General features: G+C 45.2%; 1 protein-coding gene across 1 annotated transcript in view; it reads right to left on the bottom strand.

The window, feature by feature from the left end:
• Positions 1 to 21,717, bottom strand: part of LOC119965314 (serine/threonine-protein phosphatase 2A catalytic subunit alpha isoform) — a 38,547-nt gene that overhangs the window by 5,728 nt on the left and 11,102 nt on the right. The window contains exons 2-5 of the mRNA XM_038795892.1: positions 14,586 to 14,795; positions 3,393 to 3,566; positions 2,937 to 3,026; positions 2,690 to 2,851 (exon numbers count right to left, since the gene is read on the bottom strand). Coding sequence (XP_038651820.1) covers positions 2,690 to 2,851; positions 2,937 to 3,026; positions 3,393 to 3,566; positions 14,586 to 14,795 — 636 coding nt within the window. The remainder of the gene's footprint in view (positions 1 to 2,689; positions 2,852 to 2,936; positions 3,027 to 3,392; positions 3,567 to 14,585; positions 14,796 to 21,717) is intronic.

Raw genomic sequence — 21,717 nt, 5'->3', positions numbered from 1 at the left:
GATATCTCGGGCGCTGATCTCCTTGATTCTTAAGCGAGACAAAGATTCCCTGCAGTGTGGGTCATACAGGCCGATCTCACTCCTGAATGTGGACGCCAAGTTGTTGGCAAAGATCTTAGCCACGAGGATAGAGGATTGTGTGCCGCAGGTTATCCACAAGGATCAAACGGGGTTTGTGAAGGGGAGGCAGCTGAACACTAATATACGGAGGCTCTAGAACGTTATTATGATGCCGGCGGTAGAAGGGGAGGCAGAGATAGTGGTGGCGCTAGATGCGGAGAAGGCCTTTGATAGGGTCGAGTGGGGGTACTTGTGGCAGGTGCTGGAAAGGTTTGGGGAGGGGTTTGTCAGTTGGGTGAGGCTGTTGTACGAGGCCCCGACGGCGAGTGTGGCCACGAATAAGAGGAGGTCGGAGTATTTTCGACTATACCGAGGGACGAGGCAGGGGTGTCCCCTGCCCCCCTACTTTTTGCGCTGGCAATTGAACCCCTGGCTATGGCGTTGAGGGAGTCAGGGGATTGGAGGGGGCTGGTCCGGGGTGGGGAGGAGCACCGAATGTCGCTCTTTGCGGACGACCTATTGTTGTATGTGGTGGACCCGGTGGGGGGAATGCCAGTAGTGATGGGGATTCTCCAGGAATTTAGTGATTTCTCAGGGTATAAGCTTAACTTTGGGAAAAGCGAGCTGTTTGTGGTACACCCGGGGGACCAGGAGTGGGGGATTGGGAGGCTCCCACTGAAAAGGGCGGAGAGGAGCTTCAGGTACTTGGGGGTTCAGGTGGCCAGGAGCTGGGGGGGCCTTGCATAAGCTAAACCTCAAGGCTGGTGGAGCAAATGGAGGAGGAGTTTAAGAGGTGGGACATGCTGCCGCTGTCTTTGGTGGGTAGGGTGCAGTCAGTCAAGAGGACGGTGCTCCCGAGGTTTCTGTTCCTGTTCCAGTGCCTTATCCCGAAGGCCTTTTTCAGGCGGGTTAACAGGAGCATTACGGGGTTTGTGTGGGCACACAGGACTCCAAGGGTGAGACGGGTGTTCTTGGAGCGGGGCAGGGATGGGGAGGGCTGGCGTTGCCCAACCTCTGTGGGTATTATTGGGCTGCCAACGCAGCGATGGTGTGTAAGTGGGTAATGGACGGGGAGGGGGCAGCATGGAAGAGGATGGAGGTGGCATCCTGTGTGGGCACGAGCCTGGAAGTGCTGCCGCTCCCTCCAACGAGGTATACCACGAGCCCGGTAGTCGAAGCTACCCTCAAGATTTGGGGGCAATGGAGGCGGCACAGGGGGGAGGTGGGGGCCTCGATGGGGTCCCCGATACGGGGGAAACCACCGGTTTGTTCCGGGGAGAATTGATGGCGGGTTCCGGAGTTGGCACAGGGCAGGTGTCAGGAGGCTGGGGGACCTGTTCATAGACAGGAAGTTTGCGAGCCTGGGTGAGCTGAAGGGGAAGTTTGGGCTCCCCCCTGGGGAACACCTTTAGGTACATGCAAGTAAGGGCGTTTGTCAGACAGCAGGTGGCGGGGTTCCCTCTGCTGCCACCGCATGGGGTTCAGGACAGGGTGCTCTCGGGGTTATGGGTTGGAGAGGGGAGGATCTTGGAAGCGTACCAGGTGAAGCAGGAGGTAGACGAGGCCTCGGTGGAGGAGCTGAAAGATAAATGGGAAGAGGAGCTGGGTGAGGAGATTGAGGTGGGGATGTGGGCGGATGCCCTAGAAAGGGTGAACTCCTCCTCTTCTTGTGCGAGGCTTAGCCTCATACAGTTTAAGGTGCTGCATAGGGCTCATATGACCGGGACGAGGATGAGCCGGTTTTTTGGGAGCGAGGACAGGTGTATTAGGTGCTCAGGGAGCCCAGCAAACCATGTCCACATGTTCTGGGCATGCCCGGCACTGGGGGAATTTTGGAAGGGGGTGGCAAGGACGGTATCGAAGGTGGTAGGATCCAGGGTCGAACCAGGCTGGGGACTCGCAATATTTGGGGTTGCAGTGGAGCCGGGAGTGCAGGAGGCGAAAGAGGCCGGTTTTCTGGTCTTTGCGTCCCTAGTAGCCCGGCGGAGGATTCTTCTTCAGTGGAAGGATGCGAGGCACCCAAGCGTGGGGGCCTGGGTCAACGATATGGCGGGATTTATTAAATTGGAGAGGGTGAAATTTGCCCTAAGGTGGTCAGTGCAGGGGTTTTTCAGGAGATGGCAACCATTCCTAGATCTCCTGGCAGAACGGTAAAAACAAAAGGTCAGCAGCAGCAGCAACCCAGGGTGGGAGGGGGGGGCTGTCTCTGCTTTTGTTTTGGGTTGAAGAGAGTAGTAGGGGTGTGGAACGCCCTGCCTGCAATAGTAGTAGACTCGCCAACTTTAAGGGTATTTAAGTGGTCACTGGATAGGCATATGGATGAATATGGAATAGTGTAGGTCAGATAGGCTTCAGATGGTTTCACAGGTCGGCGCAACATCGAGGGCCGAAGGGCCCGTACTGCGCTGTAGTGTTCTATGTTCTATATCTGTTTTTTGCCAACGACGGGCATTTATTTACTGTTTCTCTTTTGTATATACGGGGGGGGGGGGGGGGCTGTTCTTTTTGTTCTTAGAATTTTCTGTTATTGTTTTCTTTTTTGTGAAAATTTGAACAAATTTTTTTTTTTTAAATTAATGCAAGAGGGTATACACTAGGTAGATATACAGTATTAAAAAATGCCATGTACCTCCATTACCAGTTGATGAGCTCGCGAAACCAATGTAAGGCCATTGGCATGATTAAAAGTCTCAGAAATATCCTGACCAAAGGTGTAACCAGCACCCCTAGGAGAAATACCCCAACCTCCACGGTCATCTGGATCTGACCATAGCAAGTCACACATTGGACCCTGAAAACACAAGAGGAAAAAATGAGAATCAAAATATTCATTAAACAACCAGCGAGTAAATGCTAACAATTATAAAAGGGCATACCTCATGTGGAACCTCCTGAAGACGATCAAGTGCTCGAATGTGATCCAGTGTATCTATAGAAGGAGAAAGGCCTCCATGGAGGCAGAAAATCTAAGGAAAAGAACAGAAGCAGCATTTATTTTAAATACATGTGTCAGCTTGTAAATGCACATTACTAAAGCTTTTAGAATTTAATACTGCAACAGGGATAATTACTAGATATGGACATATATACATCCATAACTTTGCATACTTTCAAAACCACGGCAAAAAACATTTGCATTGTGTGAACGGCAGATAAGAGTGGAATCCATGGACTATTGTAAGCAATCTATGGGCATACACCGCAAACAAACATTCAATGCTGTGTGGATCATGTTAGGTACAAGTTATTTGACACTTATTTTCTTCACTTTGTATAGTTATTGAACTCCCAATTTTAATCAAAGATTCTTATAAAACATCACTATTACACACCTGACCATCAACCAAGGCAGTGAGCGGAAGATAATCAAAGAGATCTGTAAAATATTTCCACACATTGGCATTTCCGTATTTTCTTAAACATTCGTCATAGAAGCCATATACTTGTGTAATTTGTCTGCTTTCGTGATTCCCTCTAAGTATTGTGATACGCTCACGATAACGCACCTGAAACAAAATCATCTTTACATTAGTAAAGCCACATACAACATCTAATCCTCAACAGTAAAAATGAGTACTATAATTCTCATGAGGGGAAACATTGAATTCCTGTGTACTTGTTATAAAATGATCTTCGTATCGTAAAATGCGAATTTCATTTCAAACTTACAAAGATTCAACAAAATTAATTCTCCTGGAAACCAATACGATCAGCATTTAGTCATCCTAAATTGCTACATCCTACCCAGAGTAGAGTTCAAAATACACCGGGGTAGAGTGCAAATTTGTCCTTGAAACGTCACAAGTAACTCACGAGAAACCAAAAGTGGAAGAAGGATTCTAGGAAAAGGATAGATCAACCGTGGTTAACTAAGAAAGTGAATGATAGTATTAAACTGAAAGAGAAAACATTATGTGGCAAAGATTAGTGATAAGTCAGAGGATTGGGAAAGCTTTAAAAAACAACAAAAGATGGCCAAAAAATAAAGAGGGTGAAGATAGATGGGGAGGTATCAAGTAATATAAAAATGGACAGCAATGAGTTAAATATATAAAAAGGAGGAGAAAGGCCAAAGTGAACACAGGCCACTTCGAGAATGAGTCATGGGAAATAATAATGTGAGAAACCTGGCAATGATAAAAGAGTTAAACAAAAGCTTTGCTTCACCGTGGCAGATACAAATAATACTCCAAAAATAAATAATCAAGGGGCAGGAGGACAAGGGGGTTATAAATAAAATAGCAAGGGCAGCACGGTGGCCTAGTGGTTAGCACAACTGCCTCACGGCGCTGAGGTCCCAGGTTCGATCCCGGCTCTGGGTCACTGTCCGTGTGGAGTTTGCATATTCTCCCCGTGTTTGCGTAGGTTTCGCCCCCACAACCCAAAAAAAAAAATGTGCAGAGTAGGTGGATTGGCCACGCTAAATTGCTCCTTAATTGGAAAAAATAATTGGGTAATCTAAATTTTTTTAAAAAATTAAAAATAAATAAATAAATAAAATAGTAATTACTGGGGGGGAGGGGGCACTAGGAAAACAAATACAGAGAAACATACGTAGAAAAGAGGAGGCCATTGGGCCCTTCGAGCCTGATCCGCCATGCATGACCATAGCTGATCATCAAGTTAACTATCCTGATCCTGCCTTCCCCTCATATTCCTGATCCTTTTAACCCCAAGAGCTAGACCTAATTCATTCTTGAAATTACAAAGTTTTGGCCTCATTTACTCTCTGTGGTAGTGAATTACACAAATTCACCATTCTCTGGGTGAAGAAATTTTTCAACTCAGTCCTAAAAGATTTATTCCTCATCCTCAAACTATGATCTGGACTCCCCCACCATCGGAAACATGCTTTCTAAATCTACCCTGTCTAATCATCTTAGAATTTTGTACGTTTCTATGAGATCCCCTCTCACTCTTCTAAATGCCAATTAATATAATCCTAACCAACATAGTCCCACCATCCCAGGAACAGCATTCCAGGAACAGCCTGGAAAACCTTTGCTGCACTCCCTCCATAGCAAGAACATCCTTCTCAGTCAAGGACACCAAAACTGCACACCATACACCAGGTACGGCCTCACCAATGCCCTATACAATTGCAGTAAAACATCCCTATTCCTATACTCAAATCCCTTCGCTATAAAGCCCAACATCCCATTTGCCTTCTTTACTGCCTGCTGTAGCCGCGCACTCACTTTCAGCGACTGATGCACGATCCACCTCTCTCAATTTACACCCATTCAAATAATAATACCGTTCTATTTTTGCTACTCAAGTGCATAACATCACATTTATCCACAGTATACTGCATCTGCCATGCATATGCCCATTCAGCCTGTCCAATTCCCATCTCTGCATCCTCCTCACAGCTTACCCTCCCACCCAACTTTGTATCATCTGCAAATTTGGAGATAACACATTAGTACCATCATTCAAATGTGAACAGTTGGGGTCCTAGCAGATCCCTGCAGTACCCCACTAGTCACTGTCTGCCAATCAGAAAAAGACCCGTTTATTCCAACTTTTTGCCTCCTGTTTGCTAACCAACTTTCTATCCATCAAGACACTACCCGTAATCCACTATGTGAGACCTTGTTGAAAGCCTTCTGAAAATCTAAATAAACCACATCCATCAGTTCTTCCTGGTTAACTCTACTAGTTACATCTTCAAAGAATTCTAGTAGATTGGTCAAGCAACCAATTTTCCTTTCGTCAATCCATACTGACTTTGTCTTCACACCACTGCTTTCCAAATGCTATGCTACGAAATCATTGATAATGGACTCTAGCAACTTCCTTACTAACAACATTAAGCTCACTGGTCTACAGTTCCCAGTTTTCTCTCTACCTCCCTTTTTGAAGTGGGGTTACATTAGCTACCCTCCAATCTGTAGGAACCATTCCAGAGTACAAATAATTTTGAAAAATGACCAATGATTCTACTACTTCTCGGACCACTTCCTTGAGTATTCTGGGATGGAGATTATCAGGCCCTGGAGATTTGTCTGCCTTCAATCCAATTAATTTTGCCAAAACCATTTATTTACTAGTACTAATTTCCTTCAGCTCCTCACTAAAACTTGCATTTATCAGAATTTCTGGTACATTATTCATGTCTTCCTTTGTGAAGACAGAAGCAAAGTGCGAATTTAGTTCCTCAGCAATTTCTTTGTTTCCGGTTACAAATTCCCCTGTTTCTGACTGTAAAGGGCCTACATTAGTTTTTAATCAATCTTTTTCTCTTTACATACCTGTAGAAACTTTTAGTCAGTTTTTATGTTCCCCGCTAGCTTACTTTCAAATTGTATTTTTCCCATCTTAATCAATCCCATGGGCCAACTTTGCTGAATTTTAAACTGTTTCCATTCCTCAGGCTATTGCTTTTTCTTGCTAATTTGTATGTCTCTTCTCTGAACGGGGCTAAAAGGCCGAAATTCCCCTGGATCTCATGGGGTGTATTGAAATAGTGGATGCACTGTCAGTAATTTTCCAAGAATCCTTAAATTCTGTAAAAGTCCCAAAGGATTGGAAAGCTGCCAATGTAACACCTTTATTTAAAAACGGAGGGAGCCAAAAATAAGTAACTATAGGTCAAACTATAGGTCAGTTAGCTTAACTTGTCATTGGGAAAACGCTTATAAAGGATATAATAGCAGAGCATAAGTGCACAGGGATCCATGCTGGGCCCACAATTTTTTACAACATATATTAATGATTTGATGAGGGAAGTGAATGCACTATTGCGAAGATTGTGGATGACACAAAGGTAGGTGGAAGGCAAGTGGTGAAGTTGATATAAAGGCGCTACAGAGGGATATAGACAGGTTAGCGAGTGGGCAAAATCTTGGCAGAAGGAATATAATGTAGGAAAATTTGAAGTTATGCACCTTGGTAGAAGAAAAAAGGAGCAGAATATTCATAGAATTTACAGTGCAGGAGGCCATTCGGCCCATCGAGTCTGCACCGCTCTTCGGAAGAGCACCCTACTTAAGCCCACACATCCACCCTATCCCCTTAACCCAGTAACCCCACCTAACCTTTTTGGACACCAAGGGCAATTTATCATGGCCAATCCGCCTAACCTGCACATCTTTGGACTGTGGGAGGAAACTGGAGCACCCGGAGGAAACCCACGCAGACACGGGGAGAACGTGCAGATTCCGCACAGACAGTGACTCAAACCAGGAATTGAATCTGGGACCCTGGAGCTGTGAAGCAACTGTGCTAACCATATATATTATTTAAATAGAGAAAGGCTGCAGAAAACTGCAGCAGAGGGGTTTAGGGGTCCTTGTGCATAAATCACAAAAGGCTAGCATGCAAGTTCAATAAGTAATTTGGAAGGCAAATGGAATGTTGGCCTTTATTTCAAAGCGAATGAAGTATAAAAATAGGGAAGTCCTGCTAAAACTATACAAGGCACTAGTTGGACCACAGCTGGAATACTGTGAACCGTTTTGGTCCCTGTATCAAAGTTAAGATATACTAGCGTTGGAGGCAGTCTGGAGAAGGTTCACCAGGTTGACCTTGTGTATGGAGGGATTTTCTTATAATTCTTACAACCCGCATAGGACTTATGGGGTGGAGGATTCAGTAGATCAGCTCCCCCGATAAGGGGGCTGGGGACCCTTAACATTGTCACTTGAACTTGTATAAATAGAATCAGCCAGTCAGGCACCAACTAGAGAAGACCCAGTAGGGAACTACTGGGGCTGTACATATTAGTTAAAGTGTAAAATAAAGTAAGTTTTGTTTTCTCTATCAACTAGGTGTGAACTCTTTGTTGCCCCTTACAAAATAAAGTTGGAATAGATTGGGCCTGTACTCATTGGAGTTTAAAAGAATAAGAGTGGACCTTATTGTGACATATAGGATTCTCAGGGGACATGACAGGGTAGATGCTAAGAGGATGTTTCCTCTTGTGAGAGTGTCGGACCAGAGGGAATAATTTCAGAGTAAGGGGTCACCTATTTAAGACAGAGATAAGGAGGAATTTCTTCTCTCAGAGGGTAGTGAATCTATGCAATTCTTTATCACAGAAAGCTGTAGAGGCTGGGTCATTAAGTATGTTCAAGGCTGAAATGGGCAGATTTTTAATCATTATGGGAATCAAGGGTTATGGGAATTAGTCAGGAATGGGGAGTTGAGGATTATATCAGATCAGCCATAATCGCATTGAAATGTCAAGCAGACTCGATTGGCCGAGTGCCCTACTTCTGCTCTGACATCTTATGGTCCACAAGTTCAAGCAACGTACAATATTAGATTATGGTTCCTCCAATCAGAGGTTCCCTCTCTCCCGATCTTGCTGTTCCACGTGGAACAGAGTCTACGACTGGAGGAGCAGCAAGTTCAGAAAAAAGGGAACCCGTGATTGGAGGAGCTGGAGCAGAAGCATGAGACACTTGGGGAGGGTGACTTTGGGGGTGCGTGGGTGGATGACAGAGAGAAAGAGGAGACGTTAACGTGCACAGTCGCAACTTTTCATTCTTCAGGCCCAGTTTGCATCCTGGAAAGGGGCGTGAAAACCCAGGTCAGATAACAGGATGCGAAGAGCCATAGTTAAGGTCTGCCCCGGAAAGAGGGACAGGGAGAAATCCCAAGAAGTGTCCCAGAGGTAGGAACAAGATACAAGAGACAGGAAGAGACAAGAGGCAGGAACAGGTCCCAGATGAGTTAAGGAGAGAGTTTCCATTAAAAAAAGTGCTATGGGAAGCAGACTTTAAATGAAGTGAGCTCCAGAATCGAAGAAGGCTAAGGAGAAATGCTGAAGATCCAAGAAGGCAGCCAAAGGCTGGTGACTCTGTGCTACAGGCCATTGGGGCAACCCCTTGGAGTGGTAATTTTTGCTTGGCATGGCTGAGTAGCTAAAATTGTTCTTGCAATATGATGCTCGAGTGTTCTTGGGAATCCAGGGAAAGGAATTTCAGAAAGCAAGATTGAAATCCAGCAAGTAGGGCCATTCTTGAAGCCATCCAAGTTGGAATGACTTAGAGAAAATTCCAAGCAACATCTTCGAAGGTGAAGATTAGAAACCTTAAGAATTACATTCAGGATACAAACGTTTACGGTTCATAAACATAAGTTGCATTTAAATAGCTTGAGGTTTAAGTGTTAACCCTGTGTAGACTTTGCAAATGAAAATGACATTGTCAAACGGTATGAAGGTGAAAACAGAAATCAAGTCAGAACAGGAGGAAGATTTGCATTCACCATTAAAAGCAGGAAACCTATGTGCTTTATCTGCAATGTATCACTCATTCAATACAAAGGCAGGAACCTGAAATGGCAATATGCAACACACTACAAACTCTTTTTCTTTGAGTATCCCCTAAATAGCCAGCAGACTATTTCAACATTAAGCAATGAAGCTGACACAGCAACCATAGAGGCTTACAGCACAGAAAGAGGCCCTTTGGCCCATTGTCTGTGTTGGCTACCAAGCATTCTAATTCTAATCCCATTTTCCAACACTTGGTCCGTAGCCTTGTATGCTATGGTGTTTCATGTGCTCATCTAAATGCTTTTTAAATGGTGCATGGGTTCCCACCTCTACGACACTTTCAGAAGAGAGTTCCAGATTCCCACCACCCTCTGAGTGAAGAGGTTTCTCCTCAGATCCCCTCCAAATCTCCTGCCCATCACATTAAATCTATGCCCCCAGTTTTCCACCCATCTACTAAAGGGAAAAGCTTCTTCCTATCCACACTTTCAATATCACTCGTAATTTTGTACACCTCAATCAGGTCCCCCTCTGTCGGAAGAACACCAGCCTCCCTTCATAGCTAAAGCACTCCAGTCCAGGCAACGTCTTGGTGAATCTCCTCTGCACCCTTTCTACTGCAGTCACATCCTTCTGTGTGGTGACCAGAACTGCGAAGTGCTCTGTCTGTGGCCTAACGAGCGTTTTATACAACTCTATCATAACCTTCCCGTTCTTATATTCTATGCCACACTTAATAAATGACAGGCACAGGATAGCACAGTGTTTAGCACTGTTGCCTCACGGGGCCAGGGACCCAGGTTCAATTCCGACCTTGGGTTACTGTCTGTGTAGCGCTTGCACATTCTCCCAGTGTCTGTGTGGGTTTCCTCCTACAGTCCAAAGATGTGCAGATTAGGTGGATTGGCTGCTAAATTGCCCCTTTGTGTCCAAAAGGTTAGATCGGGTTACTGGGATAGGGTGAGGGAGTGGGCCTCAGTAGAGTGCTCTTTCGGATGGGAGGGGAGATCAATTGGGGAGTATGAGGTGAGGCACTGCGTAGGGTAAACAGACCCCTCCTGTGCAAGGATAAGCCTGATAGAGTTTAAGCTGGTGCACAAGGTGAAATGACTCGGGTGAGAATGTGTGTGTTCTTCCAGGGGGTAGCAGATGAGTGTGAGAGATGTGGACGGGGGCCAGCGAATATCATACACATATTTTGGGGTTGCGAAAAATTGGGAAGATTCTGAGCGGAAGTGTTCGCGGTCTTAGCCAGGATAGTGGGGGAGATGGAGGACCCGGACCCTTTGGTGGGGATATTTGGGGTGTCAGAGAAGCCGCAGGTCATGGAGAGGAGGAAGGCCGATGTCATGGCCTTCGCCTCTCATTGCACGGTGGCAAATTTTACTGGCGTGGCGGTCGGCATCGCCACCTGGGATAGCAGCTCGGTTGGGTGACCTATACGATTTCTTGCGGTTGGAGAAGATAAAATATGAGTGAAGGGACTCTGCAGAGGGTTTTGAGAAAACGTGGGGGATGTTTGTGACCATGTTTGAGGAGTTGTTTGTCGCAGGGGGTGGCGGGGTTGAAAAAGGGGAAAAATCTGTACAGGCTGTATAGTTGATTGTTGGGAAGTATGTTTCCTGGAGTGTTTAAACCTGTTTTGATACTTTTTTTTTAAAAAGTGCTCTTTTGGAGGGTCGGTGCAGGCTCGATGGGCCAAATGGCCTCCTTCTGCACTGTTTCAATTCTATCCCATATGCTTTTTCAACCTGCCCTACTGCCTTCATGGACCTATGGACATGCACCCAAAGGTCCCTCTGGTCCTTTGTGCTTCCTAGCATCCTACCGCTCATTGTATATTCCCCTGTCTTGTTAGTCCTCCCAAAATAAATTAGCTCACACTTTTTATGGTTAAATTCCATTTGCCACTGTTCTGCCCAACTTTATCATCCTGTAATCGAAGGCTTTCTTTCTCACTATTTACTACACCATTAATTTTTGTGTCAACTGCGAACTTACTGATCACACCACCCACTGTCTAGATCATTAATGATGTACAAACAGCAGGGGACCCAGTACCAATCCTTGCGGTACTATTGAACACAGGAATCAGGTTGTTCAATCACAAAACAACCATCGACCAACACCCTCTGTGTCTTGCCACTAAGCCAGGTTTGGGTCCAATTTGCCAAACTGTCCTGGATCCCATGGACTCTTACTTTCTTGATCAGTCTCCCAATGTGGGACTTGTCAAAAGCCTTACTGAAGTCCATGTAGACTATATCAACTGCACTGCCCTCATCTACATAATTACCTCCTCGAAAAACTCAATGAACATTGTTAGATATGATCGCCCCTTGACAAAGCCATGCTGACGGAGCTAGTTTTATGTCAAGGAATATTGCTCATGCTCAATGTCCATACTCTGGTGGAGAATTTGATGAGAAAATCGCTGAAGTTGTTGTAGTTTTAGATCCAAATAAACACACAAAAAAAAACTTGGCAACAAATAGCACAAATTCCAATTTCACACCATACTATGGTGAGGAGCAACTCCCAGAGCAGTGCTGACATTGCAAGCAAGATACAAAACGATCTGAAGAATTTTCGCACATTTGGCTTAGTCCGATACGGGGGCGGCATGGCAGCACAAGTGGCTAGCACGGTGGCTTCCCGCTGGGTCACTGTCTGCGGAGTCTGCACGTTCTCCCCATGTCTGCGTGGGTTTTCTCCGGGTGCTCCGGTTTCCTCCCACAGTCCAAAGACGTGCAGATTAGGTGGATTGGCCATGCTAGATTGCCCTTGGTGTCCAAAAAGGTTAGGAGGGGTTATTGGGTTACCGGGATAGGGTGAAAGTGAGGGTTTAAGTGGGTCGGTGCAGATTCGATGGGCCGAATGGCCTCCTTCTGCACTTTATGTTCTATGATATATCAACAGACATGCAAAACAACCCACAAATGGTGATATTTGTTTGTTATGTTTCCTGGAATGCAATTGTGAAAGAGGAAATGCTGGACTTATGCTGCGTTGAGGTAAACACACTTGACGGAGTGCTGACAAATGCCGATGTACCACAGGATAAATTAATCAGCATGGCAACGGATGGAGCACACGAAATGTGATAAAAATGTATGTCTAATTGCACTCTTGAAAAGTGATCCCAAATTTTTGGAGTTTCTCCCTATTCATTGCATCATTAATTTTGAACATCGAGATAGTTCAAGTACAAAACTGTTATGAAAACAGTCCTTGAAATTGTTAATTTAATGTTCTTAAATGGGAAGACTCACCAACACTTCAAAAATGTTACTGAAGAGCTGGATCTTGAAGACAAGCCTGATGACATTTATTTCTACTGCATTGTGAGGTGGTTGTCAACCAGAAATGTCTTGAGTAAATTTCTGGACTTATTGGAGCCTATCTTTGCCTTTCTTGAAGAAAAGATCCTATCCACAACTGGAAGACGATGAAAGGATGTTTCTTACAGATATTATAAAACATCTACAAATCTCAACTTGGCAGTCCAGGAAAAGGACAAAATTTCTGCCCATACTCAGAGTTTTCAGCTTCCAGAATAAAGCAAGGTTTTTGCAAAGAGACATATTGTCAAGAAACTTCAACCACTTTTCCCATCTCAGAAGGGTAAACGCGTTCCTTGATATTGAAACAAATGATCACAAATTCAAAAGAATACAAAGATAATTACAAGGTAATTTGCAGAAATTGGGATCCTGTTTCGCCTTTCTTGTAAACCTCTGGTTACGGAAACATCTGCTGTAGAAATTGAACAAATAGACTTCCAGGAGTACCAGATTTTAAAGATGGTGCATAAATTGCAATCCACAATTAAGTTCTGGAAACAAGTGCCAGAAACAAATTATCCTTAACTCATGACAATTAGTGTGCAACTAATTTCACTTTTCGACAGAATACTGTATACTGCTGTGAATCGCTGTGCTCCGTAATGAAGTTTGTAAAGTCAAAACAATGTGCAGTCCTTACAAGTCAACACCTGATGGAGCTCCTTCTACAGCCTTGACAACGTATAAGCCAGATTATAAAAGACTTACAGCCAAGATGGAGACCCACAAGACCTCTACCAGCAGTAATTAACTCTTGTAAAGTTTGCCATGTCCTGCGGCTCTCGAACATCTGAACATTATCGCATGCAGCTTTTAGGTTTAGTAAGTTTGTTATACAAAGTGCCTGTTTGTATAGAAGTATTTTTGGGGACACCACTGTACCTGTGCTTTCCTTTTTAAAAACAAAAAGCGCTGGTGTAGGAAACATTGGGAGTCCAGTGAAGCTCAACCTTTAAAGCCTTGTTTCTGCTTTAATATCAAACAATTGAGGATAACGGGGTGGGATGGGGAGGTGGAGAGTGAATCAGAGAAAACTGCTTAATTGTTGTTGGATTCTTGGGCTGCTTTCTCAGCAAAGTTTCTTGCTTCTTTGATATCCTTTAATGATGGTACAGAGTGTATTCGCCAATTCCTGCTTTGAGAACAGTTTGATTTCTAACTCAGGCCTTTAGATCCATAAAATTCAAAAAGAGCTCTTGAAAGGAATCGAATACTTTAGCCCATACACCGAAAACTGTCTCAGCCCTAGTAAATTACTTTGATGTAGTTTTAACTATCATTTGCAGAAACACTGCCATATTTTCTTAAGGTAGCCGAGATTAGCAAGCAATAGTTTCATTTTGGTGCCAGCATAAAAGAGTTATCCATAACTTTTAGACTACTTCAGATAGGAATCTAACTACGATGGTGCTTTGAGGGGGGAAAAAACTTTAACTTCCTCGCTGGTGGGTTAGGTAGACAATCTGCCCTTAAGCAATGTCAAATTCATTAATTGAGTCACCAAGTGAAGAATCACAGGTCCCAGTGTCACTCTATTCAGAATGAAGTATAGTGCCAATATAGTCACAAAACATCTCAATAAATACTTGTGTAGATAGATATTGCTTGAAACCATTGAGCCAAATTACCTGTTCTGAGTTTCAAATACTATGTAAGGTACTAAACCTCCATGTCTTTCTGAAATGAGAACACGTAAGCTCACCTTTATCAATATTCAGGAACTACTACACAAACCCAATCGAAGGTATTAGAGCACCGCGTTCTACAAAGACTATAACCGTATGAGACAATTATGTAAGGAAACCACAGATCATTATCCAAGATATCATATTTCAAGGTATCATTCACAAGTACTAGGTTTTCAGTGGCAAATCTGCTGTTTTACAGACAGGCTTCGTAGAATCAACTAGAACATTTTAGAACTTTATCACCATCATAAACAAAAAAATCAATACCTTAAGAGCTACAAGGAGTGTAACTGTTTCGACTGAATAATAACCTCTGTCAACATAATCTCCCATAAAAAGATAATTTGTGTCTGGCGATTTGCCTCCAATTCTAAAAAGTTCCATAAGGTCGTGAAACTGCCCATGGACATCCCCACAGACTGTAACAGGACATCGCACATCCTGCACATTTGATTCCTTTGTCAAGATTTCTTTAGCCTAAACAAAAAACAAAATTGAAGAAATTAGCTCATAAGATATTGGCACAACTAATATAGCAATGCAGTTGATTTTAAAATCAATATTCAGCATTTCCAAAATTATAAAAACAAATACAGTACTGACTGCCAGGAATACATACACCATTTTTCCTCCAATATATTACAACGGTTGGAGTGTCAGATTCTGGGGGATTCTAAAGATTTTGTAAACTTCATGACCAAAGATCTGCAGGTTCAATGAGTAGCTCACCCACACGAACATTTTTAGAATGCTAAATTTAGTCAGAGATGCAGCATAAAGTGTGCCAACTCATGAATATTTTTCGGCTTCAGCGCTGTCGAAAATTGTTTAATCATGATATGAAGGTTTAGTTTGTGATATCAAAGACACACATTGGGTAACTGATCTGGTACTTGGGGAATAAAATGAATTTTCAGTCGTGGTTTGGTTGGTAGCATGCTCATCTCTGAATAACAAGGTTCAGGGCTTAAGTCCCACTCCAAGGGTTTGGCACAAAAAAGGGTGACACTCCAATTCAGTGTGGAGAGGGGGTGAGGGGGTATGGGGAACTGCACTATCTTAAGTGCTATCTTTGGAATGAGATGCAAAATTAAAGCACCATTTGCCTGATTGAGTGAATGTAAATGACCCGGAACATCATTTCAAAAAACAAGTTATCTTTAGTTGCCTGGCCAATATGTATTCCTCAACCAACAGCACAGTGGTTAGTACAGTTGCTTCACAGCTCCAGGGTCCCAGGTTCGATTCCCGGCTTGGGTCACTGTCTGTGCAGAGACTGCATGTTCTTCCTGTGTCTGCGTGGGTTTCCTCCGGGCGCTCCGGTTTGCTCCCACAGTCCAAAGATGTGCAGGTTAGGTGGATTGGCCATGATAAATTGCTCTTAGTGTCCAAAAAAGGTTAAGTGTGGTTACTGGGACAGGGTGGAGGCATGGGCTTATGTAGGGTGCTCTTTCCAAGAGCCGGTACAGACTCGATGGGTCGAATGGCCTCCTTCTGCACAGTAAATTCTATGAACATCACAAAACTTGTGTTTTTGTGACCTTCGGAGTGCAAATTAGTTGCCCACTCTGCACCAGATTTGCAAGCCACTCTCAATCTCTACAATACTAGATACAATAGATGCACAGTCTGTCCCCGAGTGTTGCCAAAACTGATATCAACCTAGACTTGGTCAGCCAACCTCCCATGTTGAAGAAACGACTCTGGAATATGTTTAGCACATCCTGTACCATGGCAGATACCTCTATCAAAAGACAACCATTAACATGTTCCCTTCAGTTATGCCAGCTCAACCTTCTGCAGACTACATCAGTGTTTGACAACAAAGACCCCTGCAAGTCAATAATCCTAGCGTGTAGAGTAGTTGTTGTCATCATGCTCCTATACTGTACAGACCCGGGCTGTGTTGCAGTGACACAATAGTGCTAGAGAAATTCCTACAGCAATGCCTCTGTTGCATCTTCTGGATTTAATAGAAGGATGGCCCTTCTGGAAGCCAATTCCACATGCATTCAGGCAAAACTCCTGCAAACTCAATTGTTATGGACTGGATACTACACAGGTGGCCAAAAAGCATCTCCCCCTGCCAGGTCCCGTTTCCTCAAGTCTCAAATGGCTAGCATTCTGGGGAGGTCAAGTGAACACCAGAGATGCTCTGGCATTCTCCTTGAAGCATGGCAGCATCAATATTAATGACTGGCAGAAGCTTACTACCAATCGTTCAAAATGGCGACAACTTTATTTCAAGTCCAAACACCTTAATAATGCGGCAGGGCAGCAGGGGTGTAGGAAAGAAAAGGAAGCAAATCCTCCAGGATGTCCCACTACCTTTTGGGACATCCTGCCCCATCTATCTAAAGATTTGCGGGTCAAATATGGTAGAAATGCGTGACCCTGAATAGACATCATCCTCAAATCTCGGGGCAGCCAATGATGATGACGCCAAGTTCTTCAAAAAGTACTTAATTGCTTGTATAGCACTTTTGAGATGTCCTATGGTCATATGAAAGTACCATGTTGATGCAAGTCTCTCTTTTGTTTCTTTATTTTATCTTCAAGTCCCCAAACCCTGTGCCGACATTTCCCAATCACTCCTATATCTCCATCACTAGAAGATTGCAAACCAAGGCTATGGAATCTTGCTCATCACTGATCGGAAATTATGTAGTGATACCCTTCTTCCTTTTGGTCACAGATTTCCTACTAGTTCTCGGGAAATTGACAACCACAAGCTGTCAGTAGAACATAGCCACCAATGGATCAAATTCATTTCGGAATGAGTCCTTCGTGGATTAGCATTTCCTGATCATCATTTTACCCAATCACCATTAAACTAATGGCTTTCTAATTTTTTGCTGCAAGGAACCCCATCAAAATTTCCATTCTAAGGCATTTAAAAAAAAATTAAAGCACCTAATTATTTTTTTCCAATTAAGGGGCAATTTAGCGTGACCAATCCACTTATCCTGCACATCTTTGGTTTGTGGGAGTGAGACCACGCAGACACAGGGAGAATGTGCAAACTCCACACGGACAGTGACCCGGGGCCGGGATCGAACCCGAGTCCGCGGCGCTGTGACGCAGCAGTGCTAACCACAAAGGCATCTTTTTTCTGAACTTCAAGATGTTAGGTTCAGGTATCAAAAATATTAGCACTGAGAAAACATTCAATAAAATACAGCAGAAATAACTCATTATTGGAGCAGATTTGAGACAGGATTAAAAAAATCTAATTAGGAAGGGAGGAAAGATGTTAAAACTAGGGGTGGTTTCTTAAAGTAGTGGTTTAGTGGGTAGTAACATCCTGCAAGGTTTTGTTATATAAGTCAATGATGCATATAGAAGGAGCCGTGCTCCGAAAGCTCGTGTTTGAAACAAACCTGTTGGACTTTAACCTGGTGTTGTAAGACTTCTTACTATACATCTAGAGGAATTGGGTGCCCAAATAAATTTACACAATAGTAAATTAAGAGGCCTGCTATACAATGGAGCATGAGATAAGAGGATATGGATAATATGGTTACATCTGCAACTAATTGGAATGTATACAATGACAGTTGGTATGAAGTGCTACATCCTGGTAAGAGAATAAAATAAATTATACTTTGAATAGGGAAAGCCCATAAGCCAGTCCATGGGACCGAAAAAAACAAAGTACAACATCCAGCTATAAACCAACAGCAAAACACTACACACAATGTCATCTCAAATATATAGCTGAATTTGAGACACCAGTTGGCATTCTGAGAGATCCAGTAATTATAAACACCCAAAAAGTTGGAAATTATTCAATTATTTTTATTGACACTACCCAAGCAAGTTTTACCAACTTTTAACTGAGCCAAATTAAATTTAATACATTTCTTAACAGAATAAACCAGATTTGGCCCACCTTATTTAGCATAAAAAATTACAGGTGAATTACCCAGAACAAAATGGTCTAGTTTGCCCAAGTTAAATGTCATGGCCACATGATTATTCAACATTACTTCCAATATTATGAATTTATAGCTTTGGAATACACTTGAATTAGTTGACTCAAAATTTAAAAACACACTACTGGGCATGTTCATTTAGAGCAGGGGTGGGCAAACTACGGCCCGCGGGCCGCATGCGGCCCGCCAAAGGTATTTCTGCGGCCCACCAAGTCATTAAAAAAAAAAAAAAATTTTTTTTTTAATTTTTTTTTTTTTTTTTTTAAATTTTTTTTTAAGGTTAATGGGGGGGGGCTGTTGGGTTACTTACTGGTATAGGGTGGATACGTTGACTTGAGTAGGGTGATCATTGCTCGGCACAACGTCGAGGGCCGAAGGGCCTGTTCTGTGCTGTACTGTTCTATGTTCTATATGAGGCGCCCAGAATCATAACCGGGTGAAGTAATTATTTTACTTAATATACTATGCGGCCCTTTGTGAATTGTGAATTTCTGAATGTGGCCCTTGCACGGAAAAGTTTGCCCACCCCTGATTTAGAGTGATCCTGAACTGTTTTGAATTTCTTTACCCTTTCCACAGAAACACATAATAGAACAGAATTTAGCTTCTCAGTCAAAATGGTTTGAGAATTCTGACCTGGTTATTGGATTGTTGAACATACCGTAACCATTTGCCCTCATAAAATGTTAAAAATGTCTTGGGTCACCAAGTTTGAAAATGGCTGCTTATTTTCAGCAGATAAATCCTAAATTAGAAAAATTGCATTTGCTGGTTACGATATATGGAAATACGATCTACGTGTGGTACATGAGCTCCACAGCAGAAGTGGCCCATGAAGACAACGTGGACGACTTCCAGTTGCGGCTATGCGGAGCTAAGCCACACATTCGGCAGCTCCTGCTATTTAGGGACTTTTGGGCCGTTTCGAGGGCCCCAAACGGAGCTGTTTCTACGCATCCCGGTGGGGGAAGGTGCCTGGAAGAACTTGCCCCACACTATATGGTGCTCACCTGGAGTGGGAAGAAGAAAAAGGCTGCAGTAACTCCCCCAAAAAAAACGGGGGAAGAAAAACAAAATGGCGGCCGGCACTCCTGCTATTTAGGGACTTTTGGGCCGTTTTGAGGGCCCCAAACGGCGCTGTTTCTACACATCCTAGTGGGGGAAGGTGCCTGGAAGAACTTGCCCCACATTATCTGGTGAAAAAGGCTGCAGTAACGCCCCCCAAAAAACGGGTGAAAAAAAAACAAAATGGCGGCCGGCGCTCCCGCTATTTAAGGGCTTTTGGGCCGTTTTGAGGGCCCCAAACAGTGCTGTTGCTACATATCCCGGTGGGGGAAGGTGCCTGGAAGAACTTGCCCCACACTATATGGTGAAAAAGGCTGCAGAAACGCCCCAAAAAAAACGTGGGAAGAAAAACAAAATGGCGGCCGGCGCAACACCCGAGGACTGGTGGAAGTGGGCGCAGGAGCAACAGGCCTCGCTCCTACGTTGTTTTGCTGAGCTGAAGGCTGAGCTGCTGGACTCCATGAATGCAACTGCGACCAAGCTGCTTGGGACCCAGGCGGCACAGGAGGAGTCTATTCGGGAGTTGCAGCGGCAGGCCGTTGAAAGAGAGGAGGAGGCCGTGGTCCTCGTTGGGAAAGTGGAGTTGCACGAGGCACTTCATAAAAAGTGGCAGGACCGCTTGGAGGAGCTGGACGTTCGCACGAGGCGAAAGAATCTGAGGATCCTGGGCCTGGCGGAGGGGCTGGAGGGGTCGGATCTCCCGGCGTATGTGACCACGTTGTTGAGCTCGTTGATGGGAGCAGGGTCCTTCCATTTGCCCCTGGAGCTCGAGGGAGCGCACAGAGTGATGGCCAGGAGGCCCAAGGCAGGTGAGCCCCCGAGGGCGGTGCTGGTGCGGTTCCACCGATTCAGTGACCGGGAGTGTGTGCTGCGCTGGGCCAAGAAAGAGAGGAGCAGTAAATGGGAGAATTCGGTAGTGAGGATCTACCAGGACTGGAGTGCGGAAGTGGCTAAGCGGCGGGCCAGGTTCAACCGGACGAAGGCGGTGCTTCATGCTAAGCAGGTCAGGTTTGGAATGCTGCAGCCTGCGCGCCTGTGGGTGACATACAAGGACCGGCACCATTACTTCGAGTTCCCGGAGGAGGCGTGGGCCTTTGTACAGGCGGAGAAGCTGGACTTGAACTAGGGCCTGGGAACATACTTTGGCCGGCGTTGTTTCCGCTGTGGCTGTTTTGTTCCAACTGTTTCAACTTTTTCAACTTCGAAATGTGTGTTATGTATGCTGGTTTTCTTTTTGCTCTGTTTACGGGTGGGTTTGTCTGTTGGGTATGGTTGTGGGGTAGGTGGGGAGTGTTGGGGGTTTGTGTTCTATATGTTCTCTTCTGTACGGGGCTGGGGATTGAGGGGAAACTGGATTTGGGGAACTGCGTCAGAAGGATGGGGTGTGGCATTGTGAAAGCGCGGGCTTTCCTCTGGTTTCCCGCGCTGCGGGGCAGGGGGGTGGAGCTTGCGATGGGGGAAGGGCCTCTACGGGTCTTTTTTCCCGCGCTGCAATAATGCCAAGGAGGTGTGGCAAGAGGGGGATGACCCCAAGCCGGGAGGGGATAGGTTTTGGCGGGAGCTGCCGGGGTCAGCAGAAGTCAGCTGACTCACGGAAGTACCATGGAGGGTGCGTCGCGGCTAGGAGGGGTCCTAGCCTGGGGGGGGGAGGGGGGTGGGGGGGGATACCGGGTTGCTGCTGGAACGACTAGGAAGGAGCCGATGAGGGCCGGGGGGGAAGAGGAGAGGCGCTATCGCCATGGGGAACGGGTCGAGCGGGGTATGCTGGCCTGGGGCGAACATCTGCCAAGCTATGGCTAGTCGGCAGGGGAGGGGGGCGGGTTGCCCTCTGATCCGGCTGATTACCTGGAACGTGAGGGGGCTGAACGGGCCGGTTAAGAGAACCAGGGTGGTCTCCCATATAAGGGGGTTGAAGGCGGACGTGGCTATGCTCCAGGAGACCCACCTGAAGGTGGCGGACCAGGTCCGTCTGAGGAAGGGGTGGGTGGGGCAGGTTTATCATTCAGGATTGGACGCAAAGAACCGGGGGGTGGCGATTCTAGTGGGGAAGAGGGTGGCGTTTGAGGCGGCTGAGGTGGTGTCGGACAAGGAGGGCAGATATATCATGGTGAGGGGTAGGCTGCAGGGAGAGAAGGTGGTGCTGGTGAACGTATATGCCCCGAATTGGGATGATGCTGGCTTCATGAGGCGCTTGTTGGGCCGCGTCCCGGACCTGGAGGCAGGGGGCCTGATCATGGGGGGAGATTTTAACACAGTGCTGGATCCCACACTGGACCGGTCCAGTTCAAGGACGGGTAGGAGACCGGCGGCGGCCAAAGTGCTGAGGGGATACATGGACCAGATGGGAGGGGTGGATCCCTGGAGGTTTGGGAGACCGAGAGCGCGGGAGTATTCCTTTT

Source organism: Scyliorhinus canicula, chromosome 4, assembly GCF_902713615.1.
Source record: "Scyliorhinus canicula chromosome 4, sScyCan1.1, whole genome shotgun sequence".
Taxonomy (NCBI): domain Eukaryota; kingdom Metazoa; phylum Chordata; class Chondrichthyes; order Carcharhiniformes; family Scyliorhinidae; genus Scyliorhinus; species Scyliorhinus canicula.
This window is presented reverse-complemented; position numbering and strand designations above follow the sequence as displayed.